Below are 26,053 nucleotides of genomic sequence, written 5' to 3'. Positions count from 1 at the left end.
GCAAAAGCCAAAGCGGCAATTTGATGTAAAAGAAAAAGTGGGATTTGATGAAAGGAGGTTGTGGGTGTGAGTCCTGGCTCAGTCTCTTGTGTGACCAGGTGTCTGACCTTAAATTCTGAGTTTACTATTCTTAGACAAGGATGCCTCCAGACTGGTAGGCAGAGTGCATGTTCCTGCTGCAGGGCCAGGTGGTTGCTTGCCAGTCATTTTCGGGGATTTTTAAATGTCTGTCAGCAGTGGTTCTGGCAGCCATGAACCACTGCTTCCTGCAGCCTCACAGGATGCTGCCAACTAACTTTGCCCTTTGTTGCTGCTTCTAGGGTTCAGTTCTGACACCAGGAATGGACCATCCCATTTCTCTCCAGCCTGCCTCCATGGTGGGACCTCTTACCCAGCAGTTGGGCCACCTCTCTCTCAGCAGCACGGGCACGGTAAAGCAGGATATTCCTCTTATAAACTCCTGCCACACAAGGAACACCTGTGTAAGACTCTTAGGTTTAAATACGCTTGGATAAGGATGGGAATGACTTTACTGTCATTGAGGACACACTCAGAAAAGGAGATGAACTGAAAGAGTATCAGTCTGTGAGTGAGGAATACAGCCTTCTACTCTGAAACTCATTCGTTTTAACTGATTCCTCTTCATGTAGCTAAAGGATCAGTGCTTCTGTCTACATATTATCTGGTAGGCATTCACGCACATTTCTTGAAAGCCTTATCAGAATAGTAATAGGAAAAATGGGTGAAGCCTGTTAGGTCTCTTGAAGCTCAGGTGCATTCTGGTTTGTGGAGGAGTGCTTAAAGCAGAGAGGGCAGTGTGTTGAGAAAAAGCAGCAGATGGGAGAGGAGGAAAAGCAGTCATGTAGGTAGAAGTCTCTGTAAGCCAGTGTACTTCAGTCAGCGGAAGTGCTTTTAAAAAGCACAATTACATTAGAGCCTCTGGAGAGGGAACTCAGGCACTTACAGTGTTCAAAGCCCCCAGGTGTCTGAATTGTAGCCAAGAACCACTGCTCTGAGCCTGTCCATGCGTCTCATTCCAGTATGTGCCAACAGCTGCAGCTATGCAAGGGGCTTACATCTCCCAGTACACCCCAGTGCCTTCTTCCAGGGTTTCAGTTGAGGTAAGAACTTACAGTCTGTTGGGGTTGAAGACTGGAAAATGAACAGAGGCAGGTTTTCCACTGATCAAAATCTTCCTCGCTCAGTGATGCCAATTCTGTGTTCATAAATAGCTGGTGGGTGTGTGAAGAATATAGGAAGGAGAGACTTAGTTAGTGCCTTTGATTGAGGCCCTTCCTCTCGTTTAGCCAGACAGCAGTTAATCCCAGGGTGCTGGCTTGTGTTGAACAGTGTGCCCTGGGATGAGGATATGAAGTAGCTCAGCTGTGTCTGACTCTTTGCAACCTCATGGACTGTAGCCTACCAGGCTCCTTCCTCCATGGAATTCTCCAGGCAAGAATACTGGAGTGGCTTGCCATTTCCTTCTCCAGGGGATCTTCCCTAACCAGGGATCGAACCAGGGTCTCACGCATTGCAGGCAGACGCTTTAACCTCTGAGCCACCAGGGAAGCCCGGGGTGAGGATAGATTGCTCTAAAATTGGGGAAGTGATGCTGTGAGTGTGCATGTGTGTGCGTGCACTCGCACGAGTGTGTGGCAGTGGGTAGGTTGGGGAGGGCACTCAGCTTAGTGAGGCTGCTTCAGTGGGAGGTGAGAGAAGGATGTGCAAGCTGACTCGCCCGCCTTACCTGTGGTACAGGAGAGTGGCAGCCAGCAAAATCAAGTGCCGGTGGATGCACCCTCAGACCACGGCGTCTACTCTTTCCAGTTCAACAAGTAACAATGGTAAGAAACACACCGAGGGCAGGGTGGGCTGAGCAGCCTGATATCAGACTGGTTCTCATGCTTGTCGCTCCCCCTCCCCACCCTCTCTGGCTTATGCCTCTTTTAGGGTTTCCCTCCCCGTCTTTGTTGAATATAAAAGAATTCTTGGAGATGCTGATGCTCCAGACTCCAGAGGGCTGACCAGGAATACAGCCCTTCTGTGGGCCCAGCTGAGGACTAACACTTGGTCGTCGGTTTTCACAGGCCTGGGCCTGGAAAAAGAAACCTCTGCACCCCTGCCTTCTGCTCTTCCTCCACTCCTGGTGGAGCCTGGGGGGTTGGTAGCTGTCACCTTTTGTGTGTGCTGCAGTCAAGGACATCGACAAAACTTCTTTTCTTTTGTGAAGAAAATTGCTGTTTTGCTTTTAACTGCAATATACTCTTATCCTACCCCAAAGAGACATGGTGCCTGGAACTTCTCATCTTTGTGAAAAACCATTTTTGATGTGTTGGACTTATTTGGGAAGGCTTTTTTTTATATTAAAAAAAATTATTTCTTAAGAAAAAAGATGTGGTGCTAGAACACTGATGGAGCCCTTCGTGGGCCCTTCTTGCTGAGTTTAGCAATGGACTTTTTTTTTTGTGGGGAGGTGTGTGTAAGAATACATAGACTTTCAATGTTTTGTTTTATAAAGCTCTTAGATCACGCATCCCATCTCTTCACATACATTTTATGCCTTCTTTTCCTCATCCAGATTGTTCTTTTTCTCTTTTCCATACAGCAGAACCTGCTTACTTTAACCTCTTTACAGCTTTTAATTTTGTGATTTCTTTTTTGAATGAAATTTCCTATGGAATTTGAGGGGCGGGGCAAGGAACAGGGAGACTAAGCAGGCAGTGGAAGCGGCTTTTCCTCCCTCTGCCCTTCTGGAAGCAGAGCCTTGACCTCGGCTAACTAAGGAGACAGTTCCACAGCCTTTGGTAGCCATCTTTGATCCAAATTGGGATGAAGACTAGGTTTTCCCTGGCAAGTTCCAGAGAAACAGACCTACTGACTTCTAATTCTTCTCACTGCCCAGGCCAGCACCACACCTTCTGAGAAAATGTCTTCTCCAGCTATAGCTTTTCAGGAATGCCTGCTTTTTGCTTCCTGGAGGACCTTTTCTGCCCTGGGTTTCAGGGCCCCTCTCTTCCGTGTCGCATGTCATTGCCATGCTCAGAGCCTTTACATTTGTGACCTTGCTGAATCCACTTAGGTTCCTTCCCCACCGTGGACCACCAGCGGCTTCACCTTTAGACCAGTGATTCTCAGAGAGGTGGTTTTGTCCTCTAGAGGCCTTTTGACATTTGTTGATGGTCACATCTGGGCGTGAGGCTGTGCGCTGCTGCCATCTAGTGGCTGAAGACTAGGGATGCTGCTGAACATCCTGTAGTGCACAGGAGACCTGGCTCCCCCAACCAAAGAATTCTCTGACTCAAAATGTCAGTAGTGCCACGGTTAGGAAACCCTGATGAAGACAGTGTCAAGCCTGCCTGTGTACCAGAGGTCTTGGTAAATTCCCAGCCCTGGACACACAGTGCTTTTTGAGCTCCGGGCAACTAGTTGAGAGAGAACTGAGGTTCTTTCATTTTCCCCAGGCTTTGACCCTTGGCACCTCAATGTATACAGCAAGGGCTGCCCTTGAAAGGTTCAGGCCATGTGCGCACACACACATTGAGAGGGATCGAGGCGGCAGCTGTTCTCTGTGTTTGTGTGTGCTATGCAGGGGGTGGGAAAGGACAAAGTTCTTTCTAACTGTCCAGAGCATTTGGGCCCCTTTCCCAGGGAACCATGATGTCAAAAATAATTTTCCTTGTGGAAGGACAGCAGGGAGCTAGGAGAGAAAAGAGCAATAAATCCCATCTCAGTATTCCCAAGGTCAGGAGCCCTTCACAACAAGGCTCTGTTTTGCTCTTCAACCCTGCCTCCTTCTGCAAGACCTGGCTACACACCTGGAGACAGATCAGAGGAAGCCTTTGCCCATCGTCCAGGAAGGTCGGTCCTGCACCTTCTCTTCCCAGTCACTCCCTTCTACACTGAAAGGAGAGTGCTGCTCCCCTTCACTTCCAGGTCAGGTGTCTGTCTCTGAGACAGACAGAAAGCCCAGTGATGGAGAATGGGGAAACAGGTGTTCAGTAGGCTGGCTGTAGGGAGGGGAAGGAGAAGCTCCAGGACGGGAAGAGGCTGTGATGTCAGTTGTACACAGAGCTTGGGCCCAGCTCGCCCTTCCCTTTACCCATCCCAGAGTTGAGAGCCCTGCTGCTCCCCACCCCGAGTCCTCTTGTGCATCCTGAGGGTGAGGAAGTAGAGGCAGCAGACAGCAGGTAGGGGATAATAGGTAAGATGGAAAATACAAAAGACGAAATTGCCACAGTTTTCTCACGGGTACTTCCAACCTCAGGAAGGGTTTATCTGATGTAAAACAGCCCCAGTAACCTTCTGGGAGGGTTTGCCTGGGCAGGTAGTGCTTGTTTCTGAGTCTCTAGTCCTTAGTCAGAAAAGTACACCATAGGTCTCTTCAGGAGCTTTGAAGAAGAGTCTAGTTCAGTTAATTAATAAGTAGTTTGGAGGAAACTTGCTAGGAGGTTTAGTGAAAGGAGGGCCTTTCATGTGCAGAAGCTGTTGACATTAATGCTGCCCCTTCTCTGCCTCTCAGAATTCTTGGTTCTACTTTCTCTGTATTTAAATGGCTCTTATTTTGCATTGTTTTGTTCTAAAATTATGAAGTTACCTTTAGTCCGTTTTCCTCATGTGAATCTGCTTAATGGATCTTATTAGTGAATGTTTCTGGTTTGGGCAGGTTTGGGCATGGGAAGTGAGGGAGTGAGAGCCTGAAGTTATTTTTGTAGTGGTTAATGGCATCGTGGAATTTTGTTTGGACCCTTTTGGGTTATACTCATGATACTTTCCCCCTAATTGTTAGTTCTTTTCTGACAGTTCATAACATGGGTGAGTGGAAAAAGGAGAGAAGGAATGAGGGCCAGTTTTTCTCTCTCAAAACGGCCCCCTGGTGGCAGTGGTGCTGCTGAGGGATTGTAGGGGGCGTCTGCAGGCTCATAGCCTTGGGCTGGGCTCTTTGAACTATGCTAGTGTTTTCTTTTTCTTTTTTTTTTTGAACTATGCCAGTGTTTTCTGCATCCTGTCTTCATGGAGTCCAGGTCACACTCTACCTGTACTTCACATCTCACCCTTGATCATTACAGTGCTCGTACCATTCTTAAAATATTTTACTACTTCGTATTTTTTTCTTTTCAGTCAGATAGAACATACTAGAATCACTTTCTCAGATGATGTAATCCTTTATTAGGCTTAGTGCCTGCCTATCCCACCTCATGCCGATATTAGTACTGCTCTTGTCTCACTCTGGATACTCAGACCCAAGGCTTTTTGGAGGAGGGTGTGGGTTGAGGTTACGGAAGATGTAGAAATGACGGTGGGGAGAGATGTTATTTTTAGAGTATTTTTAACCAAAGGATTGGAAGAGCTGTTCAGGACTAGGAAGCCTCGTGGCTCTGAACAGTGAATAAATACCCCTTGTCAGGAATAGATGGGGTAGTAGGGGGACATTACCTGCACTGAGTGTGAGGACTAGACTTTGTTGCTTTACTGACCCTCCCTGGATCAGGCCACCTCAGCCCCGTTCCATTCTTCTTTTCCTGACTTACTGATCAGTGAGCTCATTTAGCTCCTTGGTGCTTGCATTGCTTATCCCCTGCTGCTTCAGTGTATGCCGTTTGGGGCGCCTACTTGTGGGTTGTTCTTTTGCTCCACAAAGGTGCGCGGTGAGAGGGCTTGCTGGAATGGATTGTAAACATCTAAAAAAAAATTTCTTTCGTGCACTTGCCCCCCCTTCTGGGAGAGCAGCAGCATTGCACTTATTATTATTAGCAGGTTACCTCGAACTTCTTGGCCTAGGGCAGTAAACGTGGGTCAGAGATCAGGTCTAAACTTGTCCCCAGGCTCTGATAGACCAACTTCAAAGAGGGTGGTATGACAGCCAGTCTGTAAGGGCTAGGTCTAACCTTGTGCCTTGCCACATTAACCCCTGCCTGACTCCCTCCTAAACCAACTATGCCATTTCTGTGCTACCTGCTTTTAACTCCTTCCAGGCATTAGCAGATCTCGCCTTCACTCAGCTTTTACCCTTTCCTTTTGTAGGAGGGTCTTCCTTCAACAGCTGAGCCAGGCCTGTGAGCTCTATCGCCCTTCTCCTCTTTGCTGAATTCTGCGGCACCTCCCTAGAGGTGCTCCCCACGAGACTAGTAATAAGAGAGGTAGGTGCCCTCTCACCCCAGTTACCACTGCTGCTTCTCCTTGGCCTGTCCACTTCCATTTCAAACGAACCTCTGTTCTCCCGGGTATGGCCCACAACTTCCTTGTCCTTGTTACAGATCTACCTCACAGTTCCACAATTCAACACGGGCACAAGCACCTGGTTTACACGTGTTTCCTTCCTTTACTGTCCTTCCCTTCCCGAGGTTTAGGAAACTGGGGGCTAGAAAGGGCTCACGATCAAATGTAAGAATTCGTTATTTCTATTTCTGGAATGTCTTTGAGATTTTTACCTCATTTATCACCCTAGAATAACGTGAACTCTTCGGTTAGATATTGCTGTGGTAGGCCAAATGATGACTGCTTAGGATATTAAGTAATGCTTGGGAGCCACCCCCAGGAACACCAGCATTGGAGCAGAGCTTATAACTTGATTAAGTTTGCCAGTGGCTGCCACTAGCTGAGAAGCTAAGCATGTACCAAAGCGGCCATCTGAGGTTTTTATAGGGCTGAAAACAGATATTCCTTCTCCTCCTATTCCAGTTAGAGGGTCACCAAAACAAAACTTCCAGCCTTCAGTGTGATAAGCTTTCCCAGCTTGTAAAAAGTTCTCACAACATGTACTGGTGTCTGCATCCCCCAACACATACAGGGGTGGCGAGTGCACCCCTGCATGCACTTAACCACCTTGGACAGGAAATAAGTTTAATTATCCTCAAAACACATTTTGTAGTTTTTCTTTATCCAGAGGTTTCTAATTTTACACTCTTGTCATGTTTGTGCCAGTGCTACCCATTCTAATTTTTCTGACCTTTGGTATTCTCATGTTTCTTCCCTATAATTTGGTAGAATTTCTCTTATTTCAACTTGTGAAATAAAACACAAACGTCTACCTCGTGGTGTCTTATCCATGGGTGGGAAGCTGGGGAAGGTGGTGATGAGCACATACTTTTCCTGCATCAGGAACACAGGTGGCAGCCTTAGAAAGCCAAGGCCATGCCTCACAATGTAGGAACTCGGCACACTTCAATCCTTTGTTACAGCACCTCGGCCAGAAGCACCTGTTCCATTCACAGAAACAGAAATTCTGCCTTGGACGCCTCCTGGAAAAAGAAGGACCAAGCCTGGAGGTTTAGAGAGAACTGTTGACACTTAGGGGCACACTGCTCTCCTGCCTGCTGTCTTCCCCATCAAACCAGTCATATACTCACCCTGACACCACCCAGTTCTCCCCTTTAGGCAATTACAAGAACCTATGTTGAAGGAAGATAAACACACGGAGTCTTTTGAGTCTCTATCAAATGTGGTTTTTATTCAACTGACAAGCACTTTTCTACAGCTGCACTTGTGGAACATCACATGGCAAAAACAGGAGTTTTTTTTATCTCTAGACTTTTTTTTCCTTTTTTTACCTTATTAAAAATGAGATTGGTCCTAAAAATATAGAAAGAAATAAATTTAAATTCACAAAAAACTGTACATTATCAAAAAGTCACTAAAACACCACATTTGGTTATATAAAAAGTCAAGTCCCTTTTGTTGTAAAAGGAACATGGAAATTTGTTGGTGTTGATGGTGTGGTTTCTTCCTGTTACCAGACTGATGGGAGAAGGGAAACAGAGGGGCAGGGGTGGGTTTTATTTACTTTTAAAACTTGCCTTCCCTATCAAATACTCTCGTCAAGAAGAGAAAATCCACCTAGCTCAAGGGGCAGTGAAGATGAGGAAAGAAAAGTGAGAAATGGCCCCTTTGATCATGCCCTGTCCCCACCCCCCTATCAACCCCCACTCCAAACTGAGGCTAGGACTCCACCCCACCTTCAGAGTGCCTGGTCCCTAGGGAAAGAGATGGAGCTGGGAGAGGAACACATAGCAGGAACAATTGAAACTTCACTCCCCCGTCCATCTAACCTCCAACAGTAAAATTAATCTAGAACATTTTATACTGGGGAAAACTGCCGTGGGGAAAAAGAAGAGCCCCCAACTATAACAGTTCCAAATGCTTGACTAACACAAAGTTTGTTACAGAGCAGTTATTTAGATAAAATATAAATATTTATGCATAATATAAAGTCAATTCAAATATTCTTCAATCCACCTCTTATTTAAAAGCAAAAAAAAAAATCTCAAATAAAATTAAAAGTTCTGAGGTTTATCTGACAGAAAAGGCGACTTTAGAAATAGGCTATGGGGGAGTAGGGGCATAAAGAAAGAAAGGGGTTGCCCCAGGACCTACACTGCCCCCACCCCCTTCAGTGGCTATTCAGTGCTGCTAAAAGTACAGGAATGCTCCCCTCACCTGGCACCCCTCTCCCACTAATGGAACATTTCTTGGATGCCTCAGCTCTCTGCTTGGGCCAGCCAGCAGCCACCTCCCCAGTGCAAGTACCCGTAATCTCTGATGGGAGGGGCTCTGCTGAGCAGGAAAGCAGGGGGCCAGGGGCCCATGGCTATAGCTGGGAGTTAGCAGCTTTCCTCTCACATGTTGGGGCTTAACTTGGGCATAGTCACATGTAGGGCAGTGGTGGACCCAGAGCCTCTCCTCCCTACTCACTCGTGCTCTGGGGTCTCTGCTCCTGGGGAAGGGGTCCCAGGATATGAAGTGGATAAGGGAAGGAGAGCACAACTAAACCCACAGAAGCTCATGGGATTAGGGAAAGGTCCAGTTCTACCCCTCTCCCTGCAAAAGCTTAGGACTCAGAGCTACTGAAAGGAGAAGCTGTTCCTGCTAGAAGATTGCACAGTTTGAAGAGGCTGGAACAGAAATGACTGGGAGAGAGGGAAGAGACACAGCTTTGACCCAGAAAAACTGTTCCTGTGGTTTCCCAAAGACAAAGTGATAGTTTAAAACAATGAGAAAGGTGTTTCAATGGTTTGAAACAATGGGAAACAGATACTTGGGGGGAAAACTGAATGGATGCCACCAAAAACAGGGGCACAATCACATCCTCTCTCACTCACTCACACACCCACACACACCTCTCTCTCTCTCAGGCCAGTCGATTGCTACCTGGCCTCCATCTTGGGGTGTGCCCGAACTCAGCAGTAGTTGTCCCTGAGGAGTTCCCAAGAGGGAGGTTTGGGTAAGAGGTGGGGAAGGAGGCTGGAAGGCCCAGGGTCCAGGGTGCCTCCCTGCCCTCTCCCCAGTTTACTGAGTTTCAGAAAAGGCTAGGAACTCAGCATTTGAGGAGTATCCAACATTATAGAGGGGCTAGCTATTGGCAGGAAGATGAGGACAGAGAGAAAGACAGGGACCTCTGAACTTCTTTTTCCTTTGAAGGGAAAAAAGATTTGGGGGAAGAGAAGGGAGGAACCCGTACACATAGTTTTACATTATTGGATGAAGAGACAAATCTGAAGGGGAGAGGGGAGTGAGAGAGAAAGTGAGAAGCAGGGGAGGGACTGAACATGGAAGCAGCATGTTCAGGGCCCGGTGTCCGGCTCGACACACTTGGGAGTTAAGTCCACTTTACTGGCCGTCACTGCGGGTCCACACACAGTACAGAGTGTTTCTCGGTTTCACACATTCACTAGAACTATTGCTATTGTTAAATAGCCCCAGAATGCTGGGGCACGTACAAGGAAGGTGAGGAAGCTGGGAGGAGGAAGTAGGGGCTTCTTTCCTCCTCCTCTTATTTAATTAGGAAATAAAACAGGAAAAATTATTTTTTCTTTTTTGGCTTTCAGTCCAGAAGGACCTCATCTCTGCCCCTCTTATCTGAGGAACAAGAGGAGGAAAGGGAGAAAGGGTGTAAGGATAAGAAGACGTAGGGTGCTGCCAAGGGCAAGGTCAAAAATCAGGGTTCTCCCTCTGACTTGAGTCTGGACCCAGGGCAGCATCAGCAGGTGAGAATGGCAGGGTTTATGTGGAGGCAGGGAGCAATGCCACAAGGTGACTCCCCAGCTCCCACGCCTCACAGATTGGCCTGTTTTCCCTGATAAAACTCCTCCCAGCGGCTCTCAAAGAAGCGGCGCATGATGTGTCCAGCCTTGCCCACTTCAGAATCATCTTCATTGAAAGTCTGGCAATTGTCAAAGACCAGGAGTGCATCAGCCGCAAACTCCTCTGAGCTGGTGTACCTGGGCAGGGGTGGAGACAGAGCTGTCAGCCGGGGTACCAGCATGGCAGTAACAGAAGAGCCAGGAGAGTCAATCATGTCTACTTACCCTCCCCGGAGCAGTCGCTCCCTCATGGTGGAAAAATCCATAGGGTTTTTGATGATCCGCCGGTACCCACTCACCAATCGTGGGTTCACAGGCTCCAGGAAAGGCCAAGCTGCATCATGGGACTCCATCTCCATTAAGATAATCCTATTATGAAACAGACAATGATGATACACTATCAGGAAGCAAACCACGGACCCCTCCTAGCCCTCTACTCTGGAAAACGTAGAGCCGGTTGTCCCCAGAATTCACTCAACTCACTCGCAGAACGTGAGATCACTGTGATGGTTCCGCATGGAGACGCGCCGCCGCTTCGAGGGGGACAGCCCTTCCTCTGAGTACCGGGGCACTGCTGGGCTCTCTCGGCCCCTTGGTAGCAGCCGGCGGCGGCGGTTGTCACCCTCTGGGAAGGTCAGCACATAACTGCTTTTCCGCTTCTGGCCTCGTTTTGGGAAACCAGATTTCTGAGTCAATTCTCCTTCTACCTGCTGAGGATAAGAAAAAGGTGAGATCAGCCACAGCTGGAAATACGTACTCTGCTTGCTCTCTACTTTATCACAATCCCTACTTGTCTGGGGGCCTCCCAGTGGCACAAGTGGTAAAGAACTCACCAGCCAATGCAGGAGACGTGGGTTTGATCTCTGGGTCAGGAAGATGCCCTGGAGGAGGGCATGGCAACCCACTCTAGTATTCTTGCCTGGAGAATCCCATGGACAGAGGAGCCTGGCAGGCTATAGTCCACAGGGTTGCAAAAGTCGGACACGACTAAAGTGAGTTAGCACAGTACTACTTGTCTGAGTGTGACTGAGGTTTCAAAATACTTTCATGCATAAGTCAGTCTGTGAATTTATTACTCACCCTTTTGGGTTATGTGAAAAAGGAAAGTATAATCACTCCCATTTTACAAGGAAAGCAAGTAAAGTGGTAGAATTTAAGTGACTTGTGCAAAAAAGGACCGGAACCCAGGTCTCCTAGCATGTCATCTGGAACCTTTTCCCAGGAGAGACGGAAGGCATGGGTAGAATGATATTTTTAAGACTGGAGGTAAATGGGATGAGAAAGAAAACCTCTGACTTGCTCGGGAGTGGGATGAGAGAGCAGACGTACCTGGGCCAGACAGACAGCACAGAACCAGTCTCCTTCCGGGACAGCCTCCATCTTGGGCCGAAGGCAGTAAATATGGCAGCCACGGTCACACCCATCACAAAGTAGAAGAAACTCATCGTTGTCACCCTTCCGGCAGACTAGACAGGTCTGGACCAGGGTTGTGAGGAGTCAGGGTGAGCCCTCAAGCCTCTCTGCCTGCCACTCACCCCACCTATCCCAGCTGCCATCTCTTCAGCTCCCCAGGCTTCTCACCACTTTGTTGACAGACTTCTCCCAGGCAATGGACCTCTCCAGCTGGCCCAGGCACAAGCAGACTTGGGCTGCGCTCCGGCATCGCTCTAGCGTTTGGCGCCAGGCCCGAACTCGAGGAGTGATCTCGTATGATCTGATGGGAGAAAGTGGTGATTTGGGGATGAGGAGTAGGATTTATTAAATTGATTCCTTCTCCCCAAGACCAAGAACTGGAGGGTGGGCACTCACATCTCTGCAGGCGTACACTGTGGGGCACTACTGGGCGTGCTGAGCAGGGCCTTCTCCAGCACAACCTCATGAGCTGGCCACAGGGGCTCCCGCAGGTACCGCCGCTCCACATTCTGCTCCAGGGCAGCAAGTCGCATCACTGCCAGGTCCAGGGGGTTGGTGGTTTTACGCTGGGGTGCCAGACCTTCCTTGCCTCGACCCCGCCAGGTGATATCCTCCTGGGAATCAGCTAGGTGCTCACAGTAGGCCAAGTCTTCACGAGTAGAGTCTGGGCTGGGACATGTCCAGCCCTGCAGGTGGGAGAGAGAAATGAAAACTCATTATAAAAGAAGGACATTGAGCGCAGAAAAAGATGTGACCCATTTAGGGTCATGGGAAGTCACTTTGCAAAATGAGAACCCTAGGTTTTTCCTAACAGGGTATGAGAGATTAACACCCTCTCCTCAACAACCCCCTACCCAGTGCCAGCCCAGGGTACCCGAATCTGCAGATCAGACAGGATCACCCGCTGTTCCAGCTCCTCCACCCACTGAAGGACAGCCAGGTCTGTCTCATATGTCTTCTCTTTGGGGGTCCAGCTCACGATCCCTTCTTCAAAGGCAGGTAGCTGACTGGGCTCAAAGATGGGGTCTGAGAAGACAGAAGGCAGAAGGAAAAGCCCATCAGGCTGTTCACCATCCAGAGCAGCAGCTCAAAATTGACCTGGGCTCCTCAGCTCAGGTTGGTTAAGTATTTATTTTACCTGTTGAGGGCCGTAGGCAGACTTCCTGTAAGAAGTCCCTGTGCTTGTTTAGGTGTTTGTGAAGTGCTTTCTCTCGGATGCCTCGGGGGTGCAGGGCCTTGAGCGTGGCATCCAATGTCTCAGGATCTCGGATCCACCACCAGCCAGAGCGCATCTCTGTGAACACAGTTTATCTGTGTAACATGGGCAGTGGGAACTACATGGTCCATATCTGATGCCACTCCTACCTATACTCACCCCAGCCTATCCCAAGGTCACTCACCAGGGGGGACAGGCTGGGCTGTCAGCTGGGTCAGGTAACGCTGCTCCATCTGTTTGAAGAACTTACTGGGAGGTCTCCCTCTCCGTTTTGGCTGTCCCTGCCCTGTGGGGCTCTGTGGTGTTTCTCCAGGATCTCCTGCTCGCCTTTTATGAGCTATGCCCAGCAAAGGAGTAGAAGAGAACGGCCCTGGAGAATAGGAGTTGGCAGCACTGGCTCTACTCACCTATGAATGAGATGAAACATAAGATGATGGGGCTGTTTTCATGCTGACAGGACCCCAGTGGCCTCATCCCTTCCCCCCAACCATGGCAACAGCCCACAGCCAGGCAACCTAGCCTATGGCCAGATGAATGTAAGTGCATAGCACTAATTCTGGGTACTTACTGGCTTGGAAGAAGCAGGTAGCTGAGGGGAAAGAGTGGGCTGGTCCTCAGAAACTGCAGGGGGTGGTGTAGGGACAGCATTGCAGGGCATCTGGGCTGAGAAACTAAACCAGGGAGCTTGAGAATCAGGGCTGGCTTCTGTCTCGTCAGGTTCTGGCTCCTCCGGGGCATGTGATGGGGCTGGGTCCAGTTTTCCGGGACTGCTATCAGGCGTGAGGACTGAGCTGCTCAGCAGGGAGCCATGGTTCTGAGTCTGGCTCAGCCAAGACAGGAAGGCTGACTGGCTGAGGTCATGCTGGCTCTGACCCAGAGACAATGGGGAGCCTTCTGGCTCCAGGAACCCATTATGAGCGTGAGGATGGGACTGAAGCTGGGGCTGGGCATGAGCCTGAAGCTGAGGATGGGACTGAGTCTCCGGCTGAAGCTGGGTCTGAGGCTCTTCTGAACCTTGACCCTTGGAATGAGATTTCAAGTGCCTAGGTTGCATAGAGCCAGGCTTAGTTTTCCGAGGTCGGCCTCGGGCCCGGGCAGGAGAACTGGCAGAGGTGCTGGAGCCAGCTAACTCCCTCTTCAGAGAGAAGGAGGCTGGGCTGGTTGTTGAATGGGTTGCCACTTTTAAGGAGTCAGTTTCCTGTTTTATCACATCCTCAGGAACTGTAAAGCAAAGGGAAGAGCATAAGACACACTGGTATATAATGGGAAAGAAAGAGGGTGTACAAACACAGGACATATACTTTCTTTTTCTCTTGGACTTAATCCCCCACTTTTTGAGACTGCACTGGAAAATGCTTACATGGCAACCAGCATAGTATCTGCAAAAGAAAAACTATGTTCCCAAGTAATTATCATCAGCATAAACATAAGCTAACATTTATTGAGAACCAGCTATGTTATACATTATTCTAAGTTATTATTCTATTAAGTTACTTTAATCCCCTCAACAGCCCTATGACATATACATTTTATTATTAATTCCATCTCACAAATGAAAACTGAAGCATATCACTGGTAAATGGCAGAGCACAAGGTAGGCAGTCTTACTCCAGAGCCTGTGCTCCTATCCATAGTATGCTAAACTGACTGTCATACAATCAAAAGCCCAAGATGCTAGGTAGAGGAAAAGGAACTCCTTAACTTTCGTGAGCTGGGACTCAAACCAGGGTCCTACAACACACCTACCTAAGCTTCCCTCTGTTCCTTCCACAAAGATACCAGTCAAGTAGGGCAACACCCAGTAGCGGCGTCTGTAGCGGTCCTGACCCAAGGAGACTGCTCGAAGCATCTGGGATGAGTGAAGCAGCTTTTTTCGAAAGAAGAGCTGACGCTGGGTAGGCAGTGGAAAAGGAAGATGAATGAAAAACACACTTCCAGGGTGACAGTGGTGACTTCGTCCAGTATATGGGAGAAAGGCATGGCTCTCAGCTTCCCTATAAAATTGATACCATCTAGGCCCAACTCATAAGGTAACCAATTCCCACCCAGGCCCTATCTCCAGCTCCTGGGAGGCTAGAAGCACAATACCTTGCTCAGTTTTTCTATCTGGCGCTCTAGCTCCGGGATGCTAGATGCTGTGATATCAACCTGGAGAAGAAACAAGTAGACACCGAGAAAAAGGGAATCATCAGATTCAAGGGAAAGAAAGAATGCTTTCCACCTCCCACCTTCCTTGGTCTAGGCTAGTACCTCTCCATCCCTTCGACCCCTACGGCCATGGACAGCAGCTGCAGTCTCCTCCTCTTCCTCCTCTTCCATGCCACTGGTCTCCTCCATGATCCGAGAACTGCGCCTCCGCCCCAGGCCTTCCTCTGGCCCCTGCAGCTCTACCTCAGGTCGCCCCGTTCGCTTGGCCAGAACAGTTTTCAATCTTGACACACACAGTTTAAGGGAAACTGTGGTGAGAACACAATACCGCCACAACAGGAACACCTTGAATCTAAGCCGCCCCGGGCCCTGGACTGGTCTCAACCCCAGGAGAGGGGCTAAGGACACCAAGTTCCAAACACAAGCCCTGGGCATGCTTCACCTTGTCCCCTTCTCTCCTCTGTCCTGTCCTTACCTCCGCAGCCGGCCTTCAACAATCCACTTGTTTTTCCTGTAGCTGGACATACTCTCTAGAGTCTTGTCAATCTCACTGCAGGGAAACAGAGAATAGTATTTTGAGGGAGAAGTGGCAACATACACACAGAAGAAGGGAAGTTCAAGGGTAAAAGGAGTTTCATCCTGGAACCTAGACTGGATGAATGGCAGAGTAAGGCTTGGGCTTGCCCGGGAAGGAAAATTAGATTCAGTCCCAGGTCATACCAGCATGCCCAGAACATGGCGGTAGACACACACCACCTAGGATTTTTAGATGGCTAAACCCCTCCCCTATCCTGGTCTGACCAAGGCACGTAATAACCATCCCCCGCCCAGCCCCTCACTTGATGATGAGGGTGGAGCCATTGAGCTCATGCACAAGGAAGGCCAGAACAGCAGCCTTCTGTTGGGGTGGCTGGGCTTGAAAAGGCTGGGTGCGCAGGCTGTCACAGAGGGCTGGCTCCACTCCATATGCCATGAGGAAGCAGCGCAGGATCTCAGACACATTGTCTCTTGTTAGTGGGATCTCGGACACCTTCTCCCCCAAGATCTTTAAGGACTGTTTGGAGAAGAACATAATAGGAGTTAAGAGAGAAAGAGGAGCAACTCAAGTCAATCTGGAATAGGAAAATAGGAGAGAACTATAGGGTTAAGATAGAAAAAAGTTAAGAAGGAAAGTTGCTAGGGTAAGATGAGAGAAGAAAAAGGACAGGTACAAAAGAAAAGAAGTATATTAAAGGAAAATGAATAAAATAAGCAGAGGGACGTCAGAAAGAAAAATAAAAAATAGAGGAAAACAAAAATAGGAAGAAACTGCAGATCTTCCTCCATTTGTCCCTGGAGAGAATAATGGAGAATCAGGACCTAAAATCATAAAGCAATGAGAAGTAACCTAAGAAAAAAGGCAGTAAATTACAAGGGATAGCATGTAGTATGCATATCTTCCTCAATTTATGATGGGATCATGTCCCAAAAAATCCATCATAAACTGAAAATATTGTAAGTTGAAAATGCATTTAATACACCTAATCTACAGAACATGACAGCTTAGCCAACCCTACTTTAAACATGCTCAGAACATTTAAATTAGCCTAGAGGAAGGCAAAACCATCATTTAACACAAATCCACTCAATAATAAAATGCTGAGTATCTCACACAATCTACTGCATACTGTATTGAAAGTGAGGAACAGAATGGCTGCAAAAGTGACATGCACGGCTGACTCGCTGCCCAGCACCATGAAGAGTGTACTATTCATTTCTCCAGTCCAGGAAAAGATCAAAATCAAAACCCTAAGTACCTCTACTGAAGACCTATCACTCTTGAACCACTGTAAAGTCGAAAAATTGTAAGTCAAACCACTCCTATTTGGGGACCATTTGTGTATCTCCCTTGACTTGTCCTGACCACTTTGGAAGGGGCTTTCATGTGTTCAACACAAAAGAGAAAGCAAAGCTGAGAAAAGCACAGACCCCAAGCCCCTGAGCCCAGGAAAGGCCCTCACCTGACAATAGGAGGGCAGGCCAGGGTCACAGAGAGCCGCTTTCAGGAGTCGCACCAGGAGATCCTGCACCTCGCCCAAGCTGTCGCCTTGACACAGGAGCCCCTCCTGCAGGACCCCCAGACTAGGGACATCTTTGGCAGGGTCAAAGCCCAGCACCTTGCCGAAGCTGTGCAGGAACTCCACAATGGTCAAGCAGTCTGAGAAGGCCCCACTAGGCAGGATCAGACCAGGGATGCGTGAGAAGTCAGGCAGCGGCTGTAGGGATAAAAGTGGTAGGTGTTCTGTCAAACACACGGGAAGGCAACAGTCTGGATATCTAGGAGGCTCCTCCTGTAACAGAAGTGTCTTCATGGGTGGCCCCTCCAGGACCTGCTCTTCTCCCCTCACTACCTGGTGGTCAGTCAGACACATGTCCTCTGTGGGCTTCTTCATCTCCTCCAAGATCATCTGCTGCCTCTGCCGCTCCTCCAAGCGCCTCTGTGTGGCCAGCACTTTATCTGCTTTACCCGTTGGCTTGGTCTTGGCCACCTCCTCCTTTTCCTTCATTTTTACCTTCTCCTTCTTCTCCCTCTTGACTTTTTCCTTCAGTTTTTCCTGCTTTGTTTTTACCTTCTCCTTCTCAGCCTACCCACCCAAGGGAGAAACGAATCAAGAGTGCCATGAAGATTCACATCACCACCCTTCCCTGGTCCCCTCCTCCCCACCTTACACCCAGAAACATGACTATAAAACATGACCAACTCATGTATCCTGCAAAATCAGTCTGATGACTTCAAAGTTACACCTGTGCATATATGCACCTACCTTGGATTTCTTCTTGGTTTCCTTCTGCTTTAAGCTCTTGGTCTCTTGTTTCCTCTTGTTTTTGGCCTGTAAACCATAAAGGAAGTCATTTCTCCTCAAACTCTGAAAGCATCACTGCTTGGGCTAGGATTCAAAAACAAACAAGGATGCCGGGGAGAATAGCTGAGACATGGGATGAGGGGTTGGCAATGGATCAATTCTTTCACCCTGGAGATGCCCACATTATTTTTGAACAAGCCAAATTCTCTAAATGGCAGGTGGCAGGCGTGGGAGATGGAAAAGACAGAGCGGCTGTAGGAGAAGTTAACCTACTGTGGAATCTTGCTGATGTCCCTCACCTGCCCTTGGTTAGTAGTCTGACACTCTCCCCGCTGCACCTTCTGCTTTATCTTCTTCTTGATTTTACACATCTTTGCTTTATCCTCCTCATTCAGTGTTTCTGTGAGAGCAAAAAGAAAAATGAAGAGTGAGGCAGGCAGACCCATCTCCAGCATCCAGACCAGCACATGCCTATCACAAAGCTAGCCTCCAAACAGCTCCATGAAGAAACTAGATGACTGTTTGTTTTTTTAAGTATACATAAAATGCTGGGAGAAAAAAATGTACGAGAGGAAATTCCTACGGAGGTAACACAAATGGCATCTCGTGCCCAGAAGCACCAGCCTCTGGAACTTAGACTGCTTTAGCAAGGGTCCTGGAGGCCAGAACAGCAGAGTAGCCTTAGAGACTGTCCCTCTCCCAGGCTGCCTGACAGGTTGATTTTAGAACTAAGAAAGGAAGCAGAAAAACTGCCAGAGAAAGCAGGTGGTCTTGAGTTGGAAGCACCAATTAAGCAAGAATGTGCCAGAAAGGAAGGGCCCAGATAAAGGACACTTTAGTAGAATCCTATCAAATCTGACACAGTTATTGCCTATGTTCAGCTCCTATGTCTTGCTCCATTAAAATATCTGAATTTCTTCTCCATTGGAAGATGATATTGAGATGTGATTCTGCAGACAACAGTGTTTTAGAACTGATGTTTTTGATACAATAGCACCTATCCTATTCTGGCATAGAAATACTACCACCACTACTACATCTGTGCAGCAACCCTCTAAGTTTAGATACTATCTGCAGATGAACCACCATGAGGCTTTACTTGCTCCAGTTCATACAGTCAGAATTTGGCAGAGCTGGAATTCTGAATAAGAGATACCTGATTCCAAATTCTTTCACATTCTTCATACTATATAAGGGTAAGTGCAATATTTACTGAAAAACACAGACATTTCCTACCTATCCATCCCATTAAAACAGTACCAATTATCTTTTGGATTCAGATGTGAATTCTGAACCTCTATGATGGTGGCAAACGAGTGTTTACACAAGACAAGCCAAGACCAGTAAGATAAGTAAGAGGCTAAAAGATGGTAAGAAAGGACATGAAAGCCCTCTCCTCTCATAATTATTTCTGGGATACCACCCCCACCTCCCCGCACAAGGCTCCACTAAAGAGAAACTCAAGAAAGGAACTGGTTGTTTTAAAAAAAAAAGAGAGAGACACACAGATGTATAGAACAGACTTTGGACGCTGAGGGAGAGGGTGGGATGATTTGGGTGAATGGCATTGAAGCATGTACACTATCATGTAAGAAACGAATTGCCAGTCTATGTTTGATGCAGGATACAGGATGCTTGGGGCTGGTGCACAGGGATGATCCAGAGAGATGATATGGGGTGGGAAGTGGGAGAGGGGCTCAGGAAGCTCAGGGGCTCATGTACATCCGTGGCTGATTCATGTCAATGTATGGCAAAACCAACACAGTATTGTAAAGTAAAATAAAGTAAACAAACAAACAAACAAACGAAAGTGCTAGGACCCTGATGCTGCTTTCCAGAGAGGGGAAGGTAATTCAGATTCATTCCATCCAGATGTCAGTCACACTCCTGGGAAACCTAGGCATTAATCAATTCATCAACATTTCAGATACCTCAGAGAGTGAGCAGAATTCCCAAGTTAAGAAACATCACGGTACCTTGGGCCTCCAGTTTCTTTAGGAGGCGGGTGTCTGTCTTATTCAACAGCTCAGTGATTTTGACCTTGGGTGGCCGACCACGGCCCCGTTTCACCTTGGGGACTTCCTTGGTCTTGGCCTTCTCAGTGTTTCGAGGTCGGCCCCGTTTCCCAGTAATTGCCTGAATCCTGGATGGGATCTCCTCTGCTGAGAGCTGTACCCACTGCAAGCCCTGAGGTAAGAAGGAAGACATTGTTACAACTGAAGTTCATGCAAGCCACCAGAACCTCTGAACCATCTGATGTCTGAGAATCTCCAAACCCCATGAGGAAGCTACAGCTTGTCCACCAACCCCTCCTCATATTTAAAAAAGTATATTTATATTTAACCCTTGGGTGTGCACCTCTGGTGTGTCTCTCTCTTCAAAGAAATCACCAACAGGCATACGGGGACTGAAGCTGAAGTGCTCCCGACGGACGTTGTGTACCACGTTGCGGCTCAGGTACTGCAAGGAGGAGGTAAAGTGCTGTCAGTGAAGTTACAGTCCTACCATGCCCTTTGGCCATCAACAGCACAAGCAGAACAAGCCCCAGAGCAGACAATGCCAGCCTGTCACCACTGGGCCCAAAAAAGGAGTCTGTGCTTTCCTACAAGAGTCCACAAAAGCTCCATTACCTTGATCACTTCCGGGAACTGTTTCATCCTCTTCCCACAAGGGCCGTAATACCAGGTCTCCCCCTGCCACCGGTGGCTGCCCTTCTTGATGCGCACCTCTCTCCGCCATCTGCCAGAGAAGCACACGGGCCCTGCCGCCAGGTCACACCCCTACCCACTCTTAAGCCACCCAGAAGCCAACCCCACTAAGCAGATGGCCCTCCCCACACCTATCTCACTAGAACTGCATATAGATGCAGAGGCACAAGACTTCCCTGGTGGCTCAGACGGTAAAGCGTCTGCCTGCAGTGCGAGAGACCCAGGTTCAATCCCTGGGTCAGGAAGATCCTCTGGAGAAGGAAATGGCACCCCACTCCAGTACTCTTGCCTGGAAAATCCCATGGACAGAGGAGCCTGGTAGGCTATGTCCATGGGGTGGCAAAGAGTCAGACACTTTGTGAGCGACTTCACTTTCACTTTTTCTGAGATACAAGGTTGGCCAGAAGGCAGGCCTGAGCCTCAAGCCCCTCAGTGGCTCAGGGGAAAGCAACACACCACATTGCACAACGCAGAAAGACCTCCACCCGCCCACTTCCAAAGTCAGCGAGAGAAGCAGTCAGAAACCCCCTCCCTAATGCCATTCAGGACAAATTACTGGGCTTCCAGCAAAGAATATAGACCGAAGAGAATAAAGGCAGAAATGACAGAGGGTAGGGAGGCAAGCAGAAGAACAAACTCACTGCCGACTCCATGAAATGACTCCGTAGAGGCCAGGGTTTAGTAAGGAACTCTGTGTTCTGAGCAACAGATTATTCTAAGACTAAGCCTTATCTTTCTCTCAAAACTTAAAGCAGAACTCAGACTTGGTGACCACAAGTAGCCTAGAGGGGCGGGGGTGGGGAAGATCAGGAAGGCAGTTATTCCTACAAAGCCCTTGGTGTTAGCTGGCTTGTTCATTCTGGTCACATACTGTTCCTGCCCTTAGAGTGCATTAAAAAAAAAAAACCCCGATTCATGGGGATGAAGCCACTCCCCATTCACTGCTATTCCTTCTCCAAACATATAGGACAAATGAACTCAACTGGACACCTGAATCCCAGACCCGCCAGCTGAATTTGGAAAAGATAACAGCACTAGCCCCTCGAGGAAAAAACTAAGTAGCCACAATATGAGGAAAGAATGGGTGAGGGAAGGAAGACAGTGACAAAGGAAGAAAGAAAGCCTAAGAATCTCATGCCCAAAAACATTATCATTGCAGATAACTATCCTTTAACCTATTCTTGTCCAGTCCATTCCTCCCCCACCTCAGATGAGAGCTCCCTTCCCTTCTTCCTAAATCATTCATTAAATGTGTCAAAGGTCAATGCATGTAATAAATTAGAGCATTTACCCATGTTGGAGGGGAAGACGAACTTCTTCTGGGGTAGCAATACGTCTCCTCAGGACATCACCTGGGGGGAGGAAGACAGGGATACCCAAGTTAAGAGGTCAAGCAAAATACTGAAACAACAGGTCAGTGAGGAGGGGCTAAACGCCACATGAGACAGATAGGTTTCCCTGGAACCAGTCGGGTGGAACAGAATCTAGAGACTCACCGCTACCAGAGGGAGGGACTCCTACAGTGGTGTCTTCCAGGTCAGCAGTTGTTTCAGGGACGCTGCTGATATCCTTGTCTGCTGGGGAGACTGTCGGGAAGACAGCTGCCGGGGAAGCGGCAGGAGAGGCTTTGGGGGAGGTCACTGGGGAGGCTGTCAAGGAGACTTCTGAGGAGACTGGTGGGAGTGCTGCTGAGGAAGCTGGAGAGACCACTGGGAAGGCTGCTGGGGAGATGGCTGGGGAAATTTCTGGAGAGGCTGCTGGAGACACTGCCAGGGAAATTGCTGAGGAGGCTGTTGGTGAGACTGCTGGCGAGGTTGCTGGATGTAGCTGAATAGTGGATGACTGGTCAGGGGCTGGCTGGGTCAGAGGTGGGAAGTCTGAAGCCTGAGTCTCCATTTCTTCCTGTTCTGCATCACTACCATTATTCAGGTCAAAGCTATTATCTAGAATCCAAAGGGACAGGATGGATAAAGGAAAAATGACCCTATAAAATAAGTGAATCTACTCAGACAAACATGGACTAAGTTGAGCAAGGTTACTTCAAGGGCTTTCCCCTAGGATAGGAAAAAGAGAAGTAGCCTCTGGCTGTCCTCCCCTATCACTCATGAAGGTTAAAGGGCAAAACTGCTGCTGCTGTCACTGTGTGAATACCTTTCACCTGGAGCCAATAAAGGCCTCTGGTTCCTTTCTCCTGCGAACTCCCAAGTCTTACCCACAAGTTCTTTGGGCACAGAGAAGTCAGAATGCCTTTTTTCAGTCCCACCATACACCATCCCATGGCCCCTCAGCTCCCAGCAAAGTCTTCTCATAGATCTCCCAGCCCTAAGGCCTATACTTTCACCTTTTCCTAGGTCAAGGACTTCGTCTAGCTTTCCTCACTCACCTTGCAGAACAGACTCCCCGAGGACAGGTGGAGAGGTGGGGCTGGCAAAAAGAGAGGCTGAAGTTTGACTGTCATCTGCCAGGAGACTGAAGGCAGTGGCATTATTGAGGGAAGGGCAATCAAGGGCAGATATCACAGGGCTGTCCTCCAGAGGCAGCTTGTCCTCTGCACCCATCAGCTCCGTGTCATCTATACCGTAGAGTCCTCCACTCACTGGCTCTTCAGGGGTAGAAAATCAGGAAGTGAGATTTAAGAAACATTAGTGTGAATATATCCAATTCTACTTCCTATAGGGTGAAGGTTCTTTCTAATATTAGTGAAGGAAAGGCAAATGGTTCTATTAACCCACAGACCAACACAAAATTCTAGTATCTATCATAAAACAGTGTGGTAAAAGGTAATGTTTTCCTTCCAGTTAGTGAGAACCCAAATAGCCCAACTGTGTTGTAAGAAGTCCCTATCCAGGGCTCCTGGCCAAAAGGAACACTGGGAGACAATGTGGGAAATGAACCAATTCAGCTCAGAGTGCAATTGGCGCAGTCAGGCCAGTGGCATGAAACTGTGACCTGCCAGGATCATCTGGGGGCCCCAGAGGCCCAAATTCCCAAATACTTTCCCTGGCTTACTGTCTCTTCTAGGTGGTATAAGTCAGTTACCCTCTGCATAGATATGTTGAAGGGAGTCAATCTCCAAGCCTACCCGGTGCCAGAGCGTTGAAGGGCTCAAGAGAGACTTCACTGAGGATTGGAGTGTCTTCCAGTTGATCAGGAAGATGCGAAGGATCATCTAAGCAGCTCACTGTGGGATCAGGGACCAAGACTGAGACCTCCTGGTGTAATGATTCCACAGAAGGGACGGAGCCGTTGTAGCCACACATCTTTAGTTCTAGGATACCCCAGGAGAGGGCAAAAGTCAAAGTCAGTGCCTTCAACGGGTTCAGTCAGCTATAGTAGGCAATCTTTGCTAGAGGGACGGATGATCATTCTTTCAACATTTATGGGTGCCAGTTCTATGTTGGGTACCAAAAATATCAAGAACTTTGATTAAACAAAGATGTGTGAGTAAGATCTTACAGCAGATAAAACGGGAAAAGAAGAGTGGGGTCTGAGACAAGAACCCATGGTGTTTTCAGCTATTTTCCCCCATCCAGTGGGAACAGGTGTTAGAGAAAACATCCTGTGACTTTACAGGGTGGTCATCCCTTGTGCTTGGAATCAATAGCAAATTATATTCTGAGGGAAAAGATGAGAGAGACTGCACATGTACCAATGCTAAGAACAACAAAAAAGAAAGGAGACTGAGTAGACAAGCAATGGCATGCTCTGCCTGTTCCTTCCCTCCTCCATGTGCCAATCACTACTTAGGGCTCAGCCCACTTTAGCAGCCAGTCTGGCTCTGCCACAGTCAAATCAAACTGGCCTCTTTGCCTCTTGCTGATGCTCCAACCCCTTCCTATATCTTAGAAGAAGCCTTTATTGATGCAGGGTGTCTGTTGGGGCTGTTTCGGGCTCGCCCACCTGCCCTCTCCAGGCCAGCAGCTCTGCATGAGCTTGAAATAATTTGCACTCCCACTCTCGAGCTGGTGCTGCTGCCACAAAAACACCAGCCACTTGGCTCTGCTAATCACCAACATGCAAATCAGCCTCCACTGCAGAGAGCTGGAAAGACAAGTTTTCCTCACCTCAAAAAGCCACTGCCCCCCACAGCCCCATTTTCCCTCTCCCACCCAGCTCATGGGCCCACATGAGTATACCTGGCTGCTCTTCCTCCAGCTCCAGGCTGCCCACTAAGCCAGCACCGTTCTCTGTCACAGCGGAAGTCAGTGCCTTTTCTGCTGCCGCACCAGGATGGACACCACTGCCCACCTCCTGGGAGGGTGCAAAGGTCTGGATGCTGGACCCCAACATAGGAGAAGTCTGTGGGGAGGTGAAAAAACTAGGGGGTCCATTGGGCATCACCTCAAAATTCTGGTCGGGAAAGGAATCATAGAGTTCCTGTGAATCGAAGTTAAGCCCCATGGGACTCTGGGTACCGTTGGCCCAGAACTCTTGGCTCCCAGCCCGAAGGTTAGTGTTGTGACTTGGGGATGAAGGTTGCCGGCTGCCCCCAAGGATGCCATTGAGTGGGTACTGTCCCCCCGAGAACTGGGAGAGAAGGGGTGGGTCCTTGAGGTTGTTGCCAGGATTGGCAGATGGGTACTGTGAGTAGTTCCAGAGACAGTCGTAGGCCACGTTGGGGTGATGGAGGTGTGAGGTGCTGGAGGAGTGGGGAGCAGAGTTCAAAATCCCTGAAGTAGTAGTGTGAGATACAGTAGATAAGCCATTAACATTCACATCCCCATTCAAACCTGGCAGAGAAGGAGGGAAAAGGGTCAGTTTCAGATATGCATGCAAGTAACAATATCAATTCTACTAAAGGAATAGCACTGACTAGAAAAAGTAAAGGTGAAGGGGTGCGAGATTCCCCCTCTACTATATTTACAGTTTTTTTTGGTCTCCAGGGAAAACCAAACCCAGATGCTCCTGGATGTTAAGCTTAGCAACTGCGGCTGAGGCTGCTGAGTAGGGGGTTGGGGAACTCTCCTGGCCTACTACAGAAATGACCAGCAGGGAGATGGCTGCTGCTGACGCTCAGGGCTTTTTTTCTTTTCTAAATGAAACTGTTTGCAGAATCTCTACAGTGACTTGTATTCTTCCCCACCCTCATTCCCTGGAGGAATTCTTCCCTTGGAGTGGCATGACTGTATCCTCCATTTCCCTTCCCCCGCCCCCCTGCCTTTCCCAGTGCCTGTTTGGCCCCACGGTGGCACCAGAAGGGACAGCCTCCACCTCACTGGCACATGCAGATCCAGCACTTTGTGCTGGGCTAAGAATAGAATCTGCAGTCACCACAGCAGCAAGATCCCAGCTCAGAGGAGACTGGACTTGGCCCCTCCCCATAGGCACTGAACCCCACAGGGTAATAGGCACCGAGGGGAATCTCTGCATGACCAGTACTGCAGACTTCACCTTTCACACCCATGGCAGCCTCTGGACTGGAGGGCAATCAAATAAAAGAAACCAAAATACTAAGGAAGCTTCAGGGGAGGTGGGGGTGTGAGGGAGTTTCTATCTATCTGCAACCCTCTTGAAGTCAGGAGGGAGTGGTGGTTAAGCATAAGCCTGGGGCAGTATTTTTCTGCTGCAAGAAAGGAGGGAAGCATTTGAGCTCCCCCTGCTTCTAAGCATAAAGTACCTGACTGAAACCAAGGCAAGAGTAGAGAGGTA

The 26,053-nt window shown here is 48.6% G+C and overlaps 2 protein-coding genes across 41 annotated transcripts in view; one reads left to right on the top strand and one right to left on the bottom strand.

The window, feature by feature from the left end:
• Positions 1-7,694, top strand: part of RBMS2 (RNA binding motif single stranded interacting protein 2) — an 82,362-nt gene extending 74,668 nt beyond the window's left edge. For 4 of the 21 annotated variants that reach the window (XM_060412957.1, XM_060412959.1, XM_060412958.1 and 1 more), the window contains exons 13-16: positions 321-431; positions 1,041-1,121; positions 1,759-1,844; positions 1,951-7,027. In XM_060412957.1, coding sequence (XP_060268940.1) covers positions 321-431; positions 1,041-1,121; positions 1,759-1,839 — 273 coding nt within the window. In that variant the 3' untranslated portion in view covers positions 1,840-1,844; positions 1,951-7,027. Of the gene's footprint in view, positions 1-320; positions 483-1,040; positions 1,122-1,758; positions 1,845-1,950; positions 7,028-7,178 lie in introns of those variants that run through there. The other 17 variants (XM_042247066.1, XM_060412954.1, XM_060412955.1 and 14 more) reach the window with 9 other exon arrangements.
• The window catches only part of BAZ2A (bromodomain adjacent to zinc finger domain 2A), a 35,106-nt gene continuing 16,479 nt past the window's right edge, over positions 7,427-26,053 (bottom strand). For 9 of the 20 annotated variants that reach the window (XM_060412940.1, XM_042247056.1, XM_012174738.4 and 6 more), the window contains 27 exons: positions 24,541-25,134; positions 23,487-23,672; positions 22,788-23,006; positions 21,901-22,347; positions 21,696-21,756; positions 20,327-20,435; positions 20,055-20,156; positions 19,673-19,883; positions 17,996-18,096; positions 17,658-17,723; positions 17,244-17,477; positions 16,854-17,108; positions 15,693-15,907; positions 15,329-15,403; positions 14,956-15,136; positions 14,794-14,853; positions 14,452-14,596; positions 13,274-13,926; positions 12,890-13,112; positions 12,628-12,783; positions 12,364-12,515; positions 11,886-12,175; positions 11,658-11,790; positions 11,406-11,552; positions 10,560-10,786; positions 10,302-10,445; positions 7,427-10,214 (listed from right to left, as the gene is read on the bottom strand). In XM_060412940.1, the coding sequence (XP_060268923.1) occupies positions 10,049-10,214; positions 10,302-10,445; positions 10,560-10,786; positions 11,406-11,552; positions 11,658-11,790; positions 11,886-12,175; positions 12,364-12,515; positions 12,628-12,783; positions 12,890-13,112; positions 13,274-13,926; positions 14,452-14,596; positions 14,794-14,853; positions 14,956-15,136; positions 15,329-15,403; positions 15,693-15,907; positions 16,854-17,108; positions 17,244-17,477; positions 17,658-17,723; positions 17,996-18,096; positions 19,673-19,883; positions 20,055-20,156; positions 20,327-20,435; positions 21,696-21,756; positions 21,901-22,347; positions 22,788-23,006; positions 23,487-23,672; positions 24,541-25,134 (5,552 nt within the window). In that variant the 3' untranslated portion in view covers positions 7,427-10,048. Of the gene's footprint in view, positions 10,215-10,301; positions 10,446-10,559; positions 10,787-11,405; positions 11,553-11,657; positions 11,791-11,885; positions 12,176-12,363; positions 12,516-12,627; positions 12,784-12,889; positions 13,113-13,273; positions 13,927-14,451; positions 14,597-14,793; positions 14,854-14,955; positions 15,137-15,328; positions 15,404-15,692; positions 15,908-16,853; positions 17,109-17,243; positions 17,478-17,657; positions 17,724-17,995; positions 18,097-19,672; positions 19,884-20,054; positions 20,157-20,326; positions 20,436-21,695; positions 21,757-21,900; positions 22,348-22,787; positions 23,007-23,486; positions 23,673-24,304; positions 24,446-24,540; positions 25,135-26,053 lie in introns of those variants that run through there. The other 11 variants (XM_060412946.1, XM_027967576.2, XM_060412945.1 and 8 more) reach the window with 5 other exon arrangements.

This window comes from Ovis aries, chromosome 3, assembly GCF_016772045.2.
Source record: "Ovis aries strain OAR_USU_Benz2616 breed Rambouillet chromosome 3, ARS-UI_Ramb_v3.0, whole genome shotgun sequence".
NCBI lineage: Eukaryota > Metazoa > Chordata > Mammalia > Artiodactyla > Bovidae > Ovis > Ovis aries.
This window is presented reverse-complemented; position numbering and strand designations above follow the sequence as displayed.